Raw genomic sequence first — 20,153 nt, 5'->3', positions numbered from 1 at the left:
CGCTTATTCCGCGCTAGCGTATGACTCTTGATGGATTAGGTATTATTGTTCCAACGGAATACATTTCAATACAGACATTGGCTCATTTCAAGAGAATAAGACTGCACGGACTCCAGAACAACAACACCAGGCACAAGACCGGCAACGAGAGCATTGCGTTTTCAGAAGATGCCTCACGCCACAATGCCCTCGCCCGGGCTCCAGGCGCTGATACTATGCGGTCCAGGCGCATCTCTCGCTACGTTCACATCGAATCCGAAGGAGTCTCCCAAGGCCCTGCTACCAATAGCAAATCGGCCCATGGTGTGGTATCCGATGGACTGGTGTCATCGTATGGGCATAAATGGTAAGTGCTTCAAAGGAGAGCGAGGCTCAGAACGGTACTGACATAAAACACTGTAGACATCACATTGGTCACGCCCGCCGAATCAAAGGCAAATCTCGAATCAGCGCTTGCTACCAACCCACACTTGACCAGCTTGCCATCGCCCAAGGCCAAGGTGGTGGCACCAGAGACGCTCACCCACGACGAAGCGACTGGCCAGCTCCTCTGTCTTCCCGAGATTCAAAAAGCCATTACCTCCGACTTCGTCATCCTGCCTTGCGATCTGATCTCGGAACTGGATGGCACTCGGCTGGTGCAACAATGGATGTCGCTGAATCCTCTCTCCAGCACCCAACAGAAGGGTGGAATGGCAGTCTTTTATCCCACGCAAGGTCGGGATTGGATCAGTCACAAAAAGGACGAAACGGACTTCATTTCCACCGTGCCGCTGAATGCATCCACAGTTCGGCCACCACATGGATCTCTCCGTCCTCATATCGAGAGGGTCGTGAACACCATGCCGACGGACACACTCAACGACAAAGTCGAGGAAGCCAAAGGCGTGTTTGAGCAACGTTGGCAACTCACGGGAAAGTACGGCCGTGTCAAGCTGAAGATGAAGTACCGCGATGCCCACGTCTACATTTTCCCACTCTGGGTCAAAAAGTTCGCAGCTCAGAATCATTTCGAGTCTATCAGCGAGGACGTCTTGGGCTGGTGGGCCAAATCGCAATGGCAAAATGGCTTGGGAGAGAAACTCGGTCTTGATGAAGTGCTTAATGAAAGACCACACTTAACCGGGAACATGGAAGACTCGCAATTTGCGGATGACTCTGCAAATGCCACAACGCATTCACCCACGAATGCGCCAGTGTCTACGCAGGAGTCCGCAATCGGCTTTGCCTCTCGTGTCGGGAAGAACGCAAACAGTGTCATCAGAACGTCGTCAGTTGAAGTTCCGCCATTGCTGGCATATGTTCAACCACTACCAACACCGACGAGCCCACAAGCTCTCATTCGTCGCGTGGACACTTCCCATGCACTACTCAGCATCTCGCTTCACCTGGCCAAGCAGGAGTCCCATCAGCTATCGCACGAGCACAAGGTTCATCCATCTGTCATTCTCGAGCAGCAAGCTCGCATCAGTCAAGAAGACTCTTTGGTAGCAGAGAACGTCAAGATTGGCATGCGCAGCGCCATCAAATCGTCCGTCATTGGAGCCAATTGCGAGATTGGCGCGTATGCACGGATCACGGGATGTCTGCTGATGGATGGAGTCACTGTCGGAGATGGCGTCCAGCTGACGGGCTGCATCATTGGGAAACGCGCACGGATTGAGGGTACCGCGCGTCAGGAGAGTGTAGCTCCTGCAGATGGCGAGAAGAAGAAGGGCAAGAAGCAGCAGGGGGATGACGACAATAAGACAACGCTGCAGGACTGTGAGGTCGCTCCTCACTTTGTTGTAGAGGCCGGAACGGATGCGAAGCGCGAGAAGATGACCGCATTTGAGATGGTCTCCACAGAGGATGAGGGCGAGGGAGAGGGCGAGGGAGAGGACGAGAATGAGGATGAGGACATGGAATTGTGAGATAGGGGTCAGACAGCGCAGACCGTGTCGTGGAGAGCAGCGCCTTGACCGGAATACAGGGTCGATCTGACCCTTTCTACCATACTCCCTCGCTGTATTGAGGGTTGTATTATTGATTGCCTGTGTTGCTCCTTGGTAGAGTGGTCACTCCCAGTCAGTAGAGCGTCTAGGCCGTGTAAATTAGTGATGATTTCATATAAAGATCACTTCACGTGGTCCAGCTGCCGACAGCGTGGTCGTATTCGCATAAACGTGGTCCAGACAACGGTGCCGTGATCGGAGATGAAAATTGCGGTGGCCAATGGCAGTCGCCAAGACCAAACAAAGAGTCACACACATGCAGTCCCGTCTACACTCCCTCCCCTTACTCTTCTGTCGGACCATCATCAGTTCAACATCTGACAAGGCATCGATGGCTACTTTTCGCATTGCTGCACGACTTTCAACAATTCCGGCAGCGTCTCCTGTAGCCTTTGCATCTCAAGGACTTCGAGCTCTAGGACGGGCAGGATTCGCGACGAAGCCGACACCAAAGACTTCTTCAATGGCAGCGAAGTCCATGACCAAAGACCATATCCTGACATTGTCCTGTCCGGATAAACCAGGCATCATCCACACGGTCACAGGCGTGCTGTCCAAGCACAATTTGAACATTCTCGACCTGCAGCAGTACTCTGATGTCGACCGCCAGAAGTTCTTCATGAGGATCCATTTCGGCCATGCCGACTCCACGCAGCATCTGGCTGCGCCGTTTGGCGACCTGGCTGCCGACTTGCAGATGGAGTACGACATCGTTCCTTGCGCTCACAAACCCCGAGTCCTCATCATGGTGTCCAAAATTGGCCACGCGCTGAATGACCTGCTTTTCCGACAGAGCACGGGGCAATTGAACATTGAGATCCCAGCCATTGTATCTAACCATCGTGAATTCGAGAGTCTCGCAACGACGTACAATATCCCCTTCCACTACCTGCCCGTGACGAAGGACACCAAAGCCGCACAGGAAGGCAAGATCTTGGACCTGGTGAGAGAGCACCAAGTCGACCTGATTGTCCTGGCACGCTACATGCAAGTACTATCACCTACGCTCTGCGAAGCCATGTCGGGCAAAATCATCAACATCCATCACTCATTCTTGCCCTCATTCAAAGGAGCCAAGCCCTATCACCAGGCGTACGAACGGGGAGTCAAGATTATTGGCGCCACGGCACATTTTGTCACTGCAGACTTGGACGAGGGGCCCATTATTGAGCAGAGGATTGCGCGAGTCGACCACAGTATGGATCCCAAGGAACTGGTGGAAGAGGGCAGCAACGTGGAAAGCCAGACGCTCGCGGCAGCAGTCAAATGGTGGAGCGAGAAGAGGCTCTTCTTGAACGGCACCAAGACGGTGGTGTTCAGCTAGGCTCACCAGAAGACGGCAACAGGGAACGAGAGGGCCGTGTTCGAGCTCTTCGCCATATGAGCAATGTAGCAAGAAATGGCTATTGAGAGACAGATCCAGACGAAGGTTTGATGATGATCTAATAATATGATACAGATGAGAGCAGAGCACGTCATACCGGTAAACAGACAGTGGTGCTTCCTGGGTTGGCCCTGCGTAACATATCCCTGCCCCTGTCTGATCGGAAACAGTCTCTCTCCCGCCTCTTTCGCTCTCTCTCTCGAACATCCATTCCTGCCAAGCCTGACATGACCGACCTTGTTGCTTGACTAAGCCCTAAGCCCTCATACGTCGTGCGTAACATCATCGGCAGATACACGCAACCTCCTCCCTCTCCTCTCTCGACTCCACCGGCTCTACTTCACCTTCGCCATGGGCATGCGCGACCTGTACCACCACACATATCATGAGCGAGACTGCAGTCATTGTACCCGGAGCGGAGTGCTCCGACGACGAGATCTTGGGAGTAGCTGAGCAGCATACACCCAATCTCGAGGCCACGATCGCTTTCGCAGAAGCAGCAGCAGCAGTCGCACCTGCGCTGGACCGAAGAATATTGAAGAGATATGATATTCACCAGCCCTCGCCGGACGCGGCTGTCAAAGAGGTGCACCTCAATGGTCTACAACCCTACCAGATCACTCGCCGATTACCTCGACCCGACCGACCGATGAACACAATATCGGCCCTGCCCTCTGGCGAGGTCATGGCGGGCACGAAAGCAGGGCGTCGAGAAAGCCACATCTTCGTGGGGAACCCATCACAAGGCACGACAGTCTGGCTCCCTGTCGTCGCAAGCGATGGAGCATGGAACTTCAATGCCATCGATAGGGCACTGCGTTGGCGAAGAATGAGCGCAACAACAACAACTACTACAAAGGACACTCACGAGCAACATATACCTACCGACCTCGAGCTCATCGACGCGACCACTTCTGAGCCTCTCGTTGAATACCACGCGACAGAAACCGGCGCAGCGCTCTACATCTGCTCCGAGCTCGAAGAATCCTGCGAACTGCTGGTATTAGCATCCATCCTCGCAATCACAGAACCTCAGCGGCGCGCACAGAAGGATATCATCCGACCGGAGAGTCTCGTGGATCCTTTCCTCTCGCACTCCTCCCTCCCGTCTTCGCCCGAAACCTCTCCCAACCCTTCGCCCAAAAGACCTTGCCCATTCGAACACGATGTGATTCTCTCTCGCGATTCGGTCTTGACGGATAAGTTGGCGGAATTCGCGAGAAAATTGAGTGAGACGAGTGAAGAGGAGTGGACGGCACGGGCGGTACATCATCATGATTGATCCTTGCTTCATCATCATCAGCCCCAGGATGATGATGATGACGGGAAAGGAAATCCGGTGCAATGACTACTCCAAAGTCCGCAATCTAGGCCCTGTGTTTGAAAGGAAGGCAGGGAATGGAGGAAGGCAGGGCCATTTGCGCCTTGAAATGAATGAAGAAATCAAAAACATACGGAAATATCTACCTCTACTATCCTCGAAGACTCGAAGAGGCCTAATTTTGATTGTATATAATTTGAAAAATGAAAAAACAAATCTACCCTACCTGATCGACTGCTCTGCTCTGCTCTACTCTACTCTACTCCACTCTTTCGGGAAAGAAAAGGAGAATAAAAGGAAAAGGAAGTACATGTAGTGCAAAGCTACCTCCTAGCTACAGGAGTTGGTAGGTACATAGCTACTGTAGCTAGCTAGCTATTATTAGCTACTACTACTAATATATATATACTCCCTCTCTCTCTCTCTCTCTCTCTCTCTCTCTCCTCCTCTCTCTCTCTCTCTCCCTCCCTCCCTCCCTCCCTCCCTCCCTCCCCTCTCCCTCCCTCCCTCCCCTCTCCCTCTCTATCATATTAGGTCATGTAGGTGGGTAAGCAAGTATATTCCTAAAATCAGTAGGAGATTAGAGTCGAAGAATTGCCTCGAGGCTTTGAACAAGGTAGGTTCAGTTCGGTATACAATAAGTTGCTCCTTCTTCAAGGAGAAAAACATAGATGTTGTCATCGAGAGAAGACCTGTTACCTGTCTCATTTGATTCCGATCCGACTGCGTGTTCGATACGATACAATGTGAGGCTTCGCAGGCGTCGCGGGCTTCTAGTATGTTGTCATCAGGGACTCTGATGCTGTCAGAGAGCTTGATCTTACTACCTACCTTACTCTTCCGATTGGGAGAAGCCGGAGTGTTATTTACCTTATTGCACTGCCATACTGGATACCTTATATAGTCATGTCATGATGTTCTCATCGGCAATGTTGTTCCTGCCTTGGCAGTATCCCGGCAATGTCATGTCAAACCAGTCTCAAGTTTCAGAATCGTGGTCCTTGGTCATCCTGGTCAGTGGCTCAAAATAGAGTTATAACGTCCTCCTACCAGTACCAGATATAGCAACTTCTCAGTTTGTGGCGGAGTTCCGAGTTCATCTCTTGTAATTGCACTCACGCCTGATGTAAAGTCGTGCTGAAGTCGACATTCGCTCCAAGTGCATCGGTGCTTTGCAGACTATGGTCGGCAGTCAACATGCATCTCGGAAAGTCGGCCAAACAACACATACATGACGACGGCCATCGCAAGCGCTTCATGAGACAACTGCCGACAGTCGTGCGAACTAGCGTGGATCAGCATTCTAGTCATGCTCAGACCTGTGAAGACGATAATGACATCGACATCCAAAATGACACCACCACCGCGCCTCGCAGCTCTTACGATCCGCCTGCAGAAGCGCGTCTCACCAAGCCTCGACCGAAGGTGTTGCGTACTGCCGGCTATGAGTACTACTTGCCTGCTTCTCTCAGACCCGCCGGCACCTACACCGGTCGAGGAGCGCATGCGCTCGAGGATATGGATCTGGGCGATGACTTTGGTCACCAGATGCGCATGATCCGCGCCAGACAAGATCGCATAGACTCGTGGATCAATCATCTCGACAGCCAAATCTCTCTGGCGAGGACTGAAGACGTGAATCTGGAGAATGTGCCGCTAACCCATGATATGCCGCCTTTGACACGGGCTGAACACAGTCGGCCTCGGACGTGGAGTGGTCAGGAGCAGCTGGCGGTGCCGGTCAAGAGTGTGCATGGAAGCATTCTCATGGCTAGCAATGCCAGTTCGGGCGGATTATCGCCATGGGCGCGCAGTGGCAGCATTCCTATCGGCATGATCGAGCAGGGCGCTGGCTTCGTCATGACAGAAGGCCCGTGGGCATGGCGTGAGGTCCTGATCGTCAGCTTACTGTGTTTGACGCAAGCTGTTCACATGTATCCATACGGACAGGCATTGGCCACAGCAGTCTCGCTGTCGACTTCACTACTCCACGACGAGCGTTCGACGAGAATGATATTGGATGACACGGCGCCAACGGTCGTAGGCCTTGCGCGGTGGATTACGGCGTCGTATCCGCTGACTCAGGGAGTATTTGTTCTCCTGGGACGTCGGCTGGGAATAGTATACGGGCATAAAGTGATACTGCTGATTGCCTGTGTTTGGTGGACGGCATGCCAGCTCGCGTGTGCATTTCCGGCGGGAATCGCAGTGCTGTGCGTGCTGAGAGGTCTGGCGGGCATAGGCGCTGCATTCACCACCCCGAATGCGGTCGCGTTGCTGAGCATCACTGTTCCTCCTGGGCGCAAAAAAGCACTGGCAACCAGTCTATTCGAGGCCATGACACCGATAGGAGCAGGTTCGGCTTGCCTCATCTCAGGACTCTTGGTACAGCTCACAGAATGGAAGTGGAGTTTCGTGGTGCCGGCATGCTATGGTTCTGTAATCTTCAGTCTGGTATGGTTCGTGGTGCCTCGGGATAGGGCATCTGACCATCGAGAAAGTATCGACTGGATCGGAGGATATCTGGGCGTGGCAGGCTTAGTGGTGTTCAATTTCGTGTGGAACCAAGCTCCGGTGGTTGGCTGGTCAACGCCATACATCTACATCCTGCTCATGGCCGCAATAGGTCACCTCATATCCTTTGGTTTCTGGGAGGCGAAAATCGCCAAGAAGCCGCTCCTGCCCGCCGGAGTATGGAAGACACGGCATTTCCCCAGGACACTTTGGATCGCTTCATGCTCGTTCATGGCTGTGGGGATATTTCTCTGGTACTTCAGCCTATTCGCTCTCCAGATTAGACAACAGACCTTCATTGCGAATGGTGCCAACTTCCAGCCCATGACCGTCTTGGCAGCCGCAGTCGTCGTAGCAGCAATGCCATGGACGCTTCGCATACCGGCGAAATATGTCTTCGCGGGTGCCAATGTGGCGTTGGTCATTGGCATTGCCCTTCTGGCCACTGCGCCCAGGGACTTGACATATTGGGCGTTGTTGTTTCCGGCCATGTGCTTTGCGTCCATCTCGGTGGCATTCGCGCTGCCGGCTGGCCAGATGTTGGTTCGAGACAGCAGCAAGGAGGAGGGGGAGGAGGAGGAGCAATCGATTGCGGGCGGGCTGATCCGCACAATGGTTGGTTATGGGTTGAGCACGGGCATAGGAATCGCAGCCACGGTCGAGATGGAAGCCAGCGACCAGGGGCGGAATCTTCTGGCAGGTTCGCGGTCGGCGCTCGTGTTGGCCATGGCATTGGCGGGAACAGCCGTGGTGGGCTCCATCATGTTCCTGGGCAGTAGTAGTAGGAGTAGATGTAGGAGGAAGGAGAAGAAGGGGCAGAAGGAGTGTTCGCAGCTGATCAAGGACAGGAAAGGGAAGGGGCGAGAAACAGACTCACCCGTCGTGGAGTTGGATGCTGACAGATGTTACCCCCCACTGTAGTAGAATGGAGGAAGCTTGGCGTCCCAGGCCTGTATCTCACTCCCACTCCCATTCTCACTCTCACTCACTCTCTCTCTCTCTCTCACTCTCCCTCCTCCTCCTCCTCATCATCTCCTCGCCATCGACCTGCACCCACACACCATGGACGTCCCATGAAAACGCGATATCGTCCTCTTTACTCGCACCATGGATCCAAGCATCTTGCCGACAACGAGTACTGGAGACGGAGCATCCTCGGACTGGTCGACCTCTAGGGCGAGACCCACCCAAGCGCGCCATGAATGATGTGCAAGAACATCTCCACGATGTAGTGGATGACATCGTAGCAAGAGAACTTCGGGCGCTGTAACACGAGGATGCAATGGCGATACGGACTGTGCAATGTAGTCAAAGGTGGAACATGATTCATCATAAGAGTATACATCACTCATCTATCTGGACGCTGTCTTCCGCGTCAAACTTTTGACTGCGAACACAGCCTCTCCTCTGGTACTGGTCTGTGCCTGATGTGGCTGTCAAATCGTACTGGCCAAGCCCTCGAGATCAATGAATCTCTGGCTCGAGCGACATTATCTACTGCAAGCTCTCTGCAGCCTTCGCTGGGGATCGCTTCTGGGGGACCCGGCCCTCAGACGGAGTTGGAGTTGTCGGCACACGACCATGGGTCGGTTCGGTCCTTCGAGTTTATGATGCCCAGAACGGATCCGTAAGTACCACCTAGGAACATGTGAGCAAGGACTCTGTGCCAGTCGCGAGATACTGGGAAGCTTACCGATCGTGATGAATGTGCCCATGATGATGTTGAACAATGCCCATGCAACCCCTGCCTTCCACATGGCGTTGCGGTCCTTGTGCCAGTTGTCGTACAGCCACATGAAGCCCATTGGCTGGAACATCATGAGCGTGGCGAACACGGCACCAATCAGGGAGATGAGGCCGTCAAAGACGGGAATACCGGAGCCGATCAAGTACCCGACAAGCGTGATGCCGCCAGTGCAGCCCAACCACGCAGCCCAATGGATAGGAGTGTTCGATGTCAAGTGCTTGGACGTGCGCATGAAGCGCATGAAGAAACTCTTCGCGGGCAGCTATATGGACTGGACTTAGTATCGATAACCCTTGCCACTCGACTTCTGATGGAACTTACGTGAACGAACAACATGCAGCTAGCCACGAGACCAGGAAGGGCGATGCCGTAGCAGACCTTCTTCATCGTCACACCGGCCGAACCAAGGGCGGGCGAGGCAACGAATGAGCCGCAGTAGTAGTACACAACGATGCCGATGACGAGGTAGACGAGGGAAACCACGACCTGGGCAATAACGAGCGCCTTGGTGTAGTCGCGAGGGTTGCGCATCTCCGAGGCGATCGAGAAAAAGGCGGGAGCTCCGGCAAACGCGAAGACAATGGTCGAGACGGCCGACATGGCCTCCGCGAAAGTCGGCTCTCCAAACAGCTTCCAGTCGGACTCGTACACACCCGTCTGTGGTGCAGCGGCCGGTCGATCTTGCACACCCACTGCAATCGTGAGAGAGAACACTGCGATACATTAGCGTCGCTTCACACCCTGCAGTGTGTGCGTATGCTTACCAGCTGTGAGGATACCGAAAACACCAATCCACGCGATCCACGAGACTTTTCCCAGAGTCTGAATGCTACCGCAGGAGAAGCCAATGATGGCAGCAACGGCGACGAAGATGGCAGTGCAGGCACCGTGTGTGGAGAGTGAGTTGAATCCGATCGAAATACCAAGCATTGCCGAGGCAGCCAAGAAGGTGAAGTAGATGTTGAAGCCTGTGGTCGGCTTAGCTTAGCAAGTGCCAATTGAGAATCCCTCACGTTGACTTACCCCAGTAGAGCAGCTCCCGGCCCCATTTGCCACCGATGATACGACCTGCTTCATCGATACCGTACGTCTCAGGATGGTTCAGTTTCCACTGGCCGACGACCCAGCCACACCAGGTCGTCATGGCGCCGATGACAATCAGAATGATGACACCTGGGATCATGCCCAAAGTGTGCAGAGTCGAAGGGATACCGAGGACTCCCAATCCAATTTGCGTCTTCAGCATCAGAATGACTGTGCCCATCCAGCCGACCTATTTCTTGGTCAGCATGACCACTCTCTTCTTCTTCTTCTTCAAGACCACCAAACTCAGCAGTACTCACGTCCTTGTAATTTGGACCATCCTCGCTGATCTCACCGAAAACAGCGTCGACCTCTTTCGTGGTCTTTGGGAATTCTTCGACATCGCCGTAGCCAGATGAAGGCACCTGCACCAGGTCCTCGCTTGCGGTCTTCTTCTCTTGCCCGAGCATGGTGGCGCTGTGCTGAATGCTAGTGGAAAGAAATGGTATTGAAACGGCAGTGGAGAACAAAAACGATTGCGCGGGAGGTGTGTGCTCATATAGTGATTGTGGTGCTGCTGCCACTACCACGTATCCAGTGAGGCTATTACATTATGGGTTGACTACTCCTATGGGGTCGGCGACTGGCGGTGGGCTCTCACGACTCTCGAAGTGTCCGGTCACTAGAGTGCGTCCTAGAAGATCCAGTTTATTCCCGCTCCGAATCGCCATGTCTCACACACCACTGGACCGGAGAAGGGCTCTAGTGGCGTTGTACCTGAATATTGCCGAGATCTGAGCAAGGATATTTCCCCATAGCGTTGCCGCGACCACGCGACCCTCCACTGTTTTTGGACCAAATCACGCCGCAGAAGATACGACCTTCGAATCACAACCCAATGAGCGATATTTCGGTGCCTCTGCACCACTGTACAGGCATGGATTCCTCTTTCGAGTAAATCTGACTGATGAGACTAGAAGGAGACTAGAAGTCGACTAGAAGCTGACCAGAAGGTTTCACCTTCAACTTCGGTGCACGACCCGGTGCGCGGTCCGGTGTTTGCATTTCGGACACCATTGCGCGCGATAAGCACGGATATCTTCGTTATTTACGCTGGATACTGTACAGTGTACAGTGTACAGTGTAATTGCTCCACAAACCTCACTGTCGCTAGATCCACAAGCTCTCGGATATCAACGCTGATTGGCCACGAGACCATTTCAACAATGGACAACAACAGACAGCATGAGATCGTTCTGAGCAGTCAGTATTCACAATATGTGGGAGGGACAGTGAGGCGTCTCCCAGTCTCCAAATTGTCGGTCACATGAATTTGATCACTCAATCGTTCATATACTGCCTAATCGGGATATCCAGCGTTAATAATCACCCTCTCGCCCATGTCTCCGATACGCACAATGGCAAAATCGCCGCCCGGCTGCTTTGCGTAAATGCTACGCAGCCTCCTCAAGTGTGGTGGACCACATCCCAAGAAAGTACGCCAGAAATCATGCTTGTACGTCGGAGATGCGCTTGCTACTAGGAAGGTCGAAAGCTGTACTTTCGGTTGATTCCCCGAGCAGTCGTCATATGCTTCCGTGAGCCATTTCGAAGCCATGTCGGAGAGGAGTTCAATCAAAATTTTAGGTTACACGTAGGTACTAACGCATGCACTCCTCACTCTCCAGCAACTGGGACTACCTGCCTGTTCTCGACGAGCTACACATAGTACTGCCAGCTGTGCAGCGAATGCAACCTGCGCACTCAGCACGATTCCAAATAGCAACACCCGATACATCGCCGCCTGATGTCCCGGTGTGACTGTGTGTGTTTGTGTGTGCAATAAAACGATGACATGTCTCACACTAACTTAGTCTCTTTATGTGCGATTGCCGCCGGACAGACGGACGATTGATTAACGAAGCTACTATATCGGCAGAATCCTTTCGCGAGCCATATAGCGCGCTGGTCTGTGATGAGAAGCAGACGGCGTCGCAAGAGTCGTGGATCCAGATAACGCTCCGCACTGTGTATGGGCGGGAATTTGGGGCGCACTGGAGAAATGGCTAGGGAAGATCTCCTTTCGTCCAGGAACGGTTCAGCCCTATAGGCATGTTCAAGTTATGTACGAATGTACATCTGCCGCACAGTCCATTATGACGAACCAGCGAGCGAGCGAGCCAGGTGTCTGTCGCACGGCTCGGGTGGGCCGACCGCACACGCTAGAACTAACTACCTTAGTATCATTCTCATCTCACGGGAGAGGTGGCGCGCGCGCCCGTCCTCGCTCGATCACTTCTTGAGTTGAGCTTACACAATACGGTACACCACTGAGAGGCTATGTCCTGCCAAGACAGACCACCGGCTGCAACGGTAGCGGACGGAGGGAGGAGGAAGGAGGAAGGAGGATGGAAAGACATACGAACCTACTAGTGTAGTATAGAGTAAGCTTACTATACGTAACTTAAGGTATGGATGGATGTATGGATGGATGTAGGGCCGACTACTGCGTTTTACGATTCACGCTGCTGCTTGAACAGAGAGAGAGAGAGAGAGAGAACTCTCTCTCTCTCACGTTGGAACGAAACGAATCGGGACTGGACTGTAGACGGTGGAATGGAACGGAACGGAACTTCGACACATACTATATGTAACTGGCTGGCTGGCTGACTGACTGACTGTATCGGCAGACAGATGAATGGAATGCAATTTTGAACTTGCTTGTCGCTTTTTGCAGAACCCCAACTCAACCTAAGAGGAAGCGGCAAAGGAGCAGAACAGGAGGAGGAATAGGAAGAGGAAGAGGAAAGGAAGAAGAAGAACAAGCGAAGGAACAGGAACAGATTGCATTTATTACTTTTTCTCTTCTCCCAGTACCAACCACAGAAATGGCAGAGGTACACATGTAGGTCAAGTCATCGACCAGGTCCTTGGAAATAAAGTAGCGCGATGGAAAGATAAGACAAGACAGATAGACGAGATGGACAAGAGAGATAAGACGGACAAGACAGGACAAGACGGACAGCCAAGCAGCCAGATGCATAGACAAGACAGATAGACAAGGCAAACAACAATTCCTTATTATAGGAAAGGGGAAAAATGAAAATATAATACAATAGAGAATAGATTTAGGGGAGCTATGTAGGTAGGGATAAGGTAAAGTGAGGTAAGGTAAGGTAATCTTATACATCTTCCCCCCTCCCCCCCCCAAATCTCCTCCCTTTTTAAAAAGCCTTAAACTCCACCAACCTCGTCCTCTTCCCCGCCTCCTGTCTCCACTGCACCCTCAACCTCTCCGTCCTCAACTCCCTCCATCCAACATTCGTAATCCCATTCGCCACCGGCCGTTCCCCACTCGCCCCTTCGCCCTCAATTTTCATCCACGAAGAATTTTCCCACCGCAGAATTTCATAATCCGCGGGTACCGCAAACTCGGACCCGTCGTCGTAAAACGCGAGTTCGCAACCCGTTAGAGATGTCGCAGCGCTGAAAGTTATCGTGTAATGTTGTGTGGAAGCGGAAGGGGTGGAGGAAGAAGACCAACCATTGGGGAGTTCGGACCAAAACCAGATTCGGCCGTCGATTGCGTCGTGGAGATTTGAGGGGTCGGTGTTGCTGGATGCGGAACCTTGGGGGAATTGGCCGAGTTGGAGTTGGATGGATTTGGTAGTTTTAGATCTTTGGATTGCGGGGACGTTGGCTTGAGAAGAAGGGAGTTGGGCTGTGATGCGAGATAGAGTTGGGGATGTGGCGAGGACTTGTTCGTTGATTTCGATGAGGAGACCGGGGCCTTGGTTGTATTTGTTTCCTGAAGAGTCCCATTGGATGGAGATGTTGTGGCCGTGATAGAGGAGGTTTTGGAGGCGGAAATAGGAGATGGAATTGGAAGGGATTAGAGGGTGGATTTCGAGGGTGTTGTCGGCTCGCGGTCGGAGGCCTACGAGACCGGAAATTATCAGGTCGTTGTAGCCCGAGTGGAAGTAGTGAGGAGAGCGGGCGAGACCGACTATGGGACCGGCCGTGTCGGGTTCGTAGTCTTCTTCGAGATTGAGTTTGTTGTTCCAGGTGTGGAGACGGGTATAAGTCTGTAGTTCCTCGAGATAGTCTATTTTGGTGATGAGGGATTGATTGTAGGAATTCAAAAGATTGGCCATGCCGTAGAGAACTTGTGTAGTTTGATACGGCCACACGGGACCATTCCATTGACATTCGCGTCGGCTGCCTTCGTAGCGGTATTGACGCATGTAGTATTCGTACGATGGCTCTACCGTGCGCAGCCCATTCGAGCCTTGGAATTTGTTGCTGTCTCGAAGATGTTTCCATGCTTGGTTGTATTTGTCGTTGTTGTCTGGCATGCCGAACATCCAAGGGACATAGCCTGCGAGCTCTCGACCACGAATGGGCTGGTAGTATTGCACGTATTCGTTGGACGTCTGGTGGCGATCGATAAAGTGCTCGAGAGTCGAGTTCCAGATATCCGCTTGAAATCGGGATTTGATGTTTGCAGCTTTGGCGCGATAGTCGGATGCTACACTGCTCTGGCCTGCCAATTCGGCAACATTGGCAATGGCAATCGCATTCGCCCACATGTAGGAGTTGATTGTGGGCCGGAAGGCTTCGCCCCCCCGAAACCCATCTTGGCCCCCAGACGCATCGATACTGGAGATGGTATACTCGGTCGCATCTGCCAGTGGCTCACGCCAATAGAGTCCCTTGCTGGTGTCCAACGCATCGTTCCACTGGGTGAAGAGGTTGGTCATGGCGTTGAGATGTGTAGTGATTGCTGCCTTGTCGCCGTCGACCAGATATCGTTGCCACACCGAGTCTGCCATCCACTGCACGGGGGGTTAGCGTCGTGTATTCGAATATGGGAAGTACAGTACAGGAGGTAGATATAATCATATCGACATGCGACGCACATCGGTGAAATGACGATCATTGCCGCCATTATACATGTGACGGATGTAGTCGTCCGAATAGCGTCGATCTCGTAGCCATCGTCCCTCTCCGAGATGAAAACCAGTAGCATCGTTCAGTGTTGCCCATGGCTCCAGTTGCCAGCCCACATCGTCCAGGAACTCTGTAAAAGTCCATATATATCATGAGAAATCAGAGAAACCACACCGATCTCATGGGGGACATGTGTGTGTGTGTACTGACCAGTCGAGACATAGCCCCGTTCGCCCAAATCTCGTTGATGCGCGCGGAAGATTTTCCATCGATAGTAATAGACATCTTGAATATCCGAGTCGGAAATCTCAAAAAAGGGAATTTTGTCGCGATACCATGCTGCATCATTTCCAAAGTATTGTTCGCCGAGTGCCGCAGTGTCGAGTGCTGCCAAGGCAGTGCCAGCGGCAAAGCTGGCGATTAGAATGCTTACCACTGTGTGACACATGCTTCGTGGCAACGAGGGTATATTAAAGCAAGATGGATGTTGTTGGGTCAGACATGAATGTCTGTGATGCCATTGTGTGAACTGGTTATATGTATAGAGGTACACAGCCAACAACATACGAGGTCGTGTCAGCCCCCAAACTAATATGCATAAAGGTGGTTTCGAGCGGAGTCGAGATTTATCCGTCAGCTTGTCTCCATGCTTGAGGCCCGTCACTTGTGTACTTGCTAGTCAATAGTGTGAGACAGAAGAGCTTGTGGGAATTTGCGAGTGAAGATGGAAGCGAACCATCTCTCTCTCCTCTTCCTCCTCCTCCTCTTCTTCCTCTTCTTCCTCCTCTTGATAAGGGCCCTCCTGCTAGGAAGACAACCACTGCGCAAAAACATAATGATCCACATGACATGGTATGCAGTGTGGTATTGTTTCAGAGTACCTAGGTATTTTTACCAGCCCTCTGAGAGTAGGTAGTCAGCAAAGCACCACTAAAAAATGAATTTTAGCCTATAACATCCCCCGTCTACAAATCGCGACCGAGATTACACCTGTACAGGTCACCACTAGCACAGAACAAAAAAGAAGGCAGTGCGGAGAATCTTGGATGTTCTGGTATGTACCTCAAAATTGAATTTCTGGTATAGGTACGTACCTTACATGTATCTACTACCTCACTACATAGTTCTGATAGACGGTAGACGGTATGATTTTGAATTTGCGGGGGTTACACCATCACACCGTCACAGTATACACAAGACTTGAATCTCGATTATCGGCAATAAGGATATACAAAAAATACCCTCTATTCAACTCTACAAGCAAGGTTAACAACTTCTACAATAGAATATCTACAGCACAGGACTAGCTTCTTCTATACCTTGACACCCCCTCAAATATCTATAAATCATAACCCTCTATTTATAAATAAAATTCCTCCAAGGATCCACCCCATGACCTCTTACCCGTCTACCGAATTGCCCTTGTGCGGGGAGAGCAACCGAAAACAAACCCCCCCCCCCCTCCTAGTAGTAAGTACTTTCTCACTTACTTACTCTCAAGTGGATGCAAAAATATTCTTCCGGTCCAAGAAACCTCCAAGATCTTACTTACCTCTTACTGACTACTAGGAGGTACTACTAAGAGGGTACCTCCTAGATACGATAGAGATCATCGTTGTTCCCCTTGTAAGGCGAGGGGAATTTTTGCACCAGTTATATATGGAGAAAGCCTATGTCTATGTACCTAGAGGGTAGGAGGTAGGAGGTGGACTGGCTATCGACGATATACGAGGATTTGTTCTTTTTTTTTTTCGGAGCGGGGAGTCAGACTTACTTCTGTTCAAGTTCTTACTCGTTGGATTTTTGATTTTTGATTGTTTTTTTTTTCTTTTTTTCTTTTTTATAGGGGTTCAATCTAGAATACGGATATTGTATATTTGCATATCCTGCTGCTCAACCTAACAGATATGTACTCTTTGATAGTCAAAGATCTTCAGCCCTTTTCCGCTATGCTCGCATCAGCGCCCCCCCTTCTTACTCTCAAAAATGACTGGTCCTTCCTATACCTAAGTACCTGTACTATCAAGCACAACAAGAACCCCAAGATATCTATCCAAAAAACACTTTCGTGACAATTCACATGTACCTACCTACCTACCACATTCTACACCTCCTGATTTTCTTCTTCTTCTTTTTCACATCACTCAATCATCACTCCCCCTCTCCCCCTCTACCTCACCCTCATTACAACGAAACGGACACCTCCCCCCAAACACACGCTCCCAACACGCGACATGAAAAAAATGCCAACAAGGCAAATCCGCCACAACATCACCCTGCCGAAACTTGTCGAGACAAATTTGACACACGGAGTTGAGGACACGTGATGTAGCCTGAACGTACCATTCTCTCGCGCGGAAATTTGGGGTGACTGATCCAGGATGCTGTACAGGTGCGGTGATGATGACGGGAGGAGGTGGTGGGAGAGGCAGGTGTGGTATGGCAGGGCGGTTACTTGAGGGAGGGGAGTTTGTGGCGAAATTGTTCATTATGTCTCTTATGCTGGGAGGAGCTTCTTCGGGGTGTGGAGTGAAGGTGTCGAGGATAGGGATCCACATGGGTTGTGTGAATCTCTCATCTGGGGGTTCTGGGTTCGCTTCAGGGGTAGATGTAGATTCGAGTGCGGCGATGTGTTCGAGATCGGATAGAGCGACGCTAAAGAGGATGATGTCCGCAGTTTCGCGTGTGAGATTGTTCAGAGGAGTGTCCTGTGCTAGTGGAGAGTAGCCTAGCTCGGATCTCCGGGCGTGGATTCGACCGAGATGTTCGGTTCTGATGGCGTCCTCTTCGTCGTGACGAAAGGTCGATGGACTACTAGCTACAACAGTCGTTCTTTCGACTTCCCTTTCGTGGTCGCGGTATAGTGCGGTGCCCATGCAGAAGGGGCAAATGGTCTTCATGTTGGAGCCATGGCGTCGAGCAGCTTCTGCCGTGTCGCGGAGTACGATGCGAGTCGCGCTACTGACATTGACGAGGCCATCGTGACAGTAGACAAAGGGGCAGTCTCCGCCGAAGAAGGGGTGGTAGAGGTCGTCAAAGGTTGGTCGTGACAGCACTTGGTCTTCGTCGGAGAGCAACAGGTCAATAGCAGTGACTGGCTGGCCCATTTGGAAATTGCGCCAGAACAGTGCTGGACTTCGCTGATATGTGATCCAGTCTTGCGAGCCGATGCTCCCTGATCCGCGTACATATACGGTACGTCGCGTCCTCATGCCCACTGTACGCACGGATTCAACGAGAAGAAGACGAGCATTTCCGTAGGCTGGTGTGGTCGAGCCCTCTGGAGTCGTGATCAGAACGAGGTCCCCGCCGCGCGTGCCTTCGAAAGCAGCTCGTTGCTCCGGAGTCATCGTGATTTGATAGTAGACAGTAAGGTCTTGTAAATTCGGAGAGTCATGAAATGAATATCGTGGACACTTATGTCTGCTCCCATCGGCCGTGAATGAAAATTTGACAGCATCCTTCACTGTATACTGTCCTGTAGGTGCCGGCAGGTGGTAGTGCACCTATGCATCTTTCACCACTGCTTGGAGCAGTTTTTTCTGCGTATCCATTGCCTTTCTGGCAAACGGCCCCAGCTCATATTTGTTCTCCCATTTTCCATTCTTCCCTCCATCGAAGATTTCATACGAGAACCAGCCTCGAAATCCCGTCTGCAATACCGCCCGTGCAAAATCTACTGTAGGCAAGTATCCCTGGAATGGCAGGGGCCTGAAGTCATGGCTCCAGCGTCCTCGTGCTCTGAGTCCATCGATGTCCTTCTTCTCCATGGGGTCTTCCATCTTATACGCATCGCTAATTTGTAGCAGATAGATCTTCTCCTTGGGGATGGTCTTTGTTAGTTTATCGCAGCTCTTCTTCCAGTCCGCCTCTACTTGGTCGGGTGTACGACCATCTTCGATGAGTCCGCTTTTGGTCGTGGGATCTCCCCATTCTCCCCCGGCACTCTGAAACGTGTCCAAGCATAGCCCAAAGTTCTCTCGATCCACCTGACGACAGATATCCCACACATCCTCCCAATTAGGGGCGTGCGTACTCCAACACCAGTTCTCATATGCGATCCTCTGTCCCTTCTTGCCCAGATGGTCCGCAAGATGCTGCAAATCTGTGACGAATCTCTGCCTGTCCTTGCCAATCTTCTCCTCAGGGCTATCGCTCGACCCCACCTGCAGCATATCGCAGTCTACGGCCTTCATAATCTTCGTCCAGCCTTCGACTCGCTCCCAAGCATCTTTGTACTCTGCAGAACCGTGCTCCCAACCTTCATAGTTTGCGAATGGCTGCATCATGAAGACTGTCAACTTATTCTGGTCAAGAATCTTCTTGAGCGCCTGGGCTGCTTGTTCAAGCTTGTCGAAAGCGTGGTCATCGATGTCTTTCGTCTTGAAGTGCTCGTTTGCAAAGGATACGAGATCGGGCATGGACAGCTCAATGGCCTGGAATGCTGCGTTGGAGATGGCCTCGAGCCGATCCGGGAGGCTCTTCTCGGGGTTGGTGCCTATGCTGCAGGAAGCGTAGGCAGTGGGGATGCTGTCTAATGAGTCCATTCTGAGTGCCTTGAGTGAAAGAAATAACTTCTGGCCTGGGAAGCAAAAGAACAGTGCTAGAAGACCTACGGGAGTGGCTAGCCATACTACCAGGTATATGCAGTGCTACTAGTGGGAGGCCAGCTCTCTCTCATTGTGATGTAAACATGAGCGAGGAGGCACGGCATGAAGCTCGAGGTACATGACGTCGCCCCCAAATGTCGGTTAGTCGAGCCGTGCCGAATCACTGTAGACCGACAGACGCTAGAGTGAAGTGAAGTTGGTCATCTCGAGCATGTGTCCTAATATCACTAGAGGGGAGGAATATGCACAACGATGAGTGAACCACAGATGGGTTCACGTGGAAAGCACGGGCAGAGCGGTGTCTTGGCAGGAAGTCCATACCTGTCCGTGTAACCTGAGGCCAGGTGCCATACTCGTACCTGGGCTTACTTCCTGAGATCGTCTCGAGAGCAATGCCGAGCAAGCACATCGTCCGACCTCTCCTCCACACGAGGGGAGGAGTAATTGTATCATATCATCACCTGCAACAACCCTCGCTGAAGCACATGCTTTGAGACTTCACTTCCCAACCTACATCTGTGGTGCCTGTGTCAAAGGTACATATGGCCTTTGAACACAAGGGCCGCGTATACATCGTGATGGAACGAATCCACGGCACACCTCGTCGATG

General features: G+C 51.9%; 7 protein-coding genes across 7 annotated transcripts; 4 read left to right on the top strand and 3 right to left on the bottom strand.

Annotated features, from left to right (window-relative positions):
• Positions 1-91: 91 nt before the first annotated feature.
• SEPMUDRAFT_135581 (uncharacterized protein) lies at positions 92-2,013 on the top strand. Its single transcript, XM_016902723.1, has 2 exons — positions 92-346; positions 403-2,013. The coding sequence occupies exons 1-2, from the start codon at positions 169-171 to the stop codon at positions 1,911-1,913; spliced, it is 1,689 nt and encodes a 562-aa protein (XP_016758373.1). The 5' UTR covers positions 92-168; the 3' UTR covers positions 1,914-2,013.
• Positions 2,014-2,299: 286 nt separating this feature from the next.
• SEPMUDRAFT_151242 (formyl transferase) lies at positions 2,300-4,920 on the top strand. Its single transcript, XM_016906692.1, has one exon. The coding sequence runs from the start codon at positions 2,326-2,328 to the stop codon at positions 3,316-3,318; it is 993 nt and encodes a 330-aa protein (XP_016758371.1). The 5' UTR covers positions 2,300-2,325; the 3' UTR covers positions 3,319-4,920.
• SEPMUDRAFT_119967 (uncharacterized protein) lies at positions 3,764-4,660 on the top strand (the record flags this gene model as incomplete). The annotated part of the gene is made up of 1 exon (XM_016901559.1): positions 3,764-4,660. The coding sequence occupies one exon, from the start codon at positions 3,764-3,766 to the stop codon at positions 4,658-4,660; it is 897 nt and encodes a 298-aa protein (XP_016758372.1).
• Positions 4,921-7,010: 2,090 nt separating the features above from the next.
• SEPMUDRAFT_151241 (uncharacterized protein) lies at positions 7,011-7,837 on the top strand (the record flags this gene model as incomplete). The annotated part of the gene is made up of 1 exon (XM_016906691.1): positions 7,011-7,837. A coding segment is annotated over exon 1 (801 nt), but the record flags the coding sequence as incomplete, so codon positions are not given.
• A 394-nt stretch (positions 7,838-8,231) lies between these two features.
• On the bottom strand, positions 8,232-10,453 carry SEPMUDRAFT_71482 (uncharacterized protein; the record flags this gene model as incomplete). The annotated part of the gene is made up of 6 exons (XM_016909941.1): positions 8,232-8,851; positions 8,907-9,222; positions 9,282-9,673; positions 9,725-9,928; positions 9,984-10,233; positions 10,304-10,453. The coding sequence occupies 6 exons, from the start codon at positions 10,451-10,453 to the stop codon at positions 8,763-8,765; spliced, it is 1,401 nt and encodes a 466-aa protein (XP_016758369.1). The 3' UTR covers positions 8,232-8,762.
• Positions 10,454-13,207: 2,754 nt separating this feature from the next.
• SEPMUDRAFT_135576 (uncharacterized protein) lies at positions 13,208-19,456 on the bottom strand (the record flags this gene model as incomplete). Its single annotated transcript, XM_016902722.1, has 4 exons — positions 17,277-19,456; positions 15,144-15,346; positions 14,903-15,063; positions 13,208-14,818 (listed from the first exon to the last, which is right to left on the bottom strand). The coding sequence occupies exons 1-4, from the start codon at positions 18,281-18,283 to the stop codon at positions 13,208-13,210; spliced, it is 2,982 nt and encodes a 993-aa protein (XP_016758368.1). The 5' UTR covers positions 18,284-19,456.
• SEPMUDRAFT_110625 (3-dehydroshikimate dehydratase) lies at positions 18,440-19,480 on the bottom strand (the record flags this gene model as incomplete). Its single annotated transcript, XM_016900855.1, has 1 exon — positions 18,440-19,480. The coding sequence occupies one exon, from the start codon at positions 19,478-19,480 to the stop codon at positions 18,440-18,442; it is 1,041 nt and encodes a 346-aa protein (XP_016758367.1).
• Between the last annotated feature and the right edge of the window lie 673 nt (positions 19,481-20,153).

The sequence above is a fragment of the Sphaerulina musiva genome (genome assembly GCF_000320565.1).
Source record: "Sphaerulina musiva SO2202 unplaced genomic scaffold SEPMUscaffold_9, whole genome shotgun sequence".
Lineage (NCBI taxonomy): Eukaryota > Fungi > Ascomycota > Dothideomycetes > Mycosphaerellales > Mycosphaerellaceae > Sphaerulina > Sphaerulina musiva.
The sequence above is the reverse complement of the archived record's forward strand: the minus strand, read 5'-3'. Positions and strand labels throughout refer to the sequence as shown.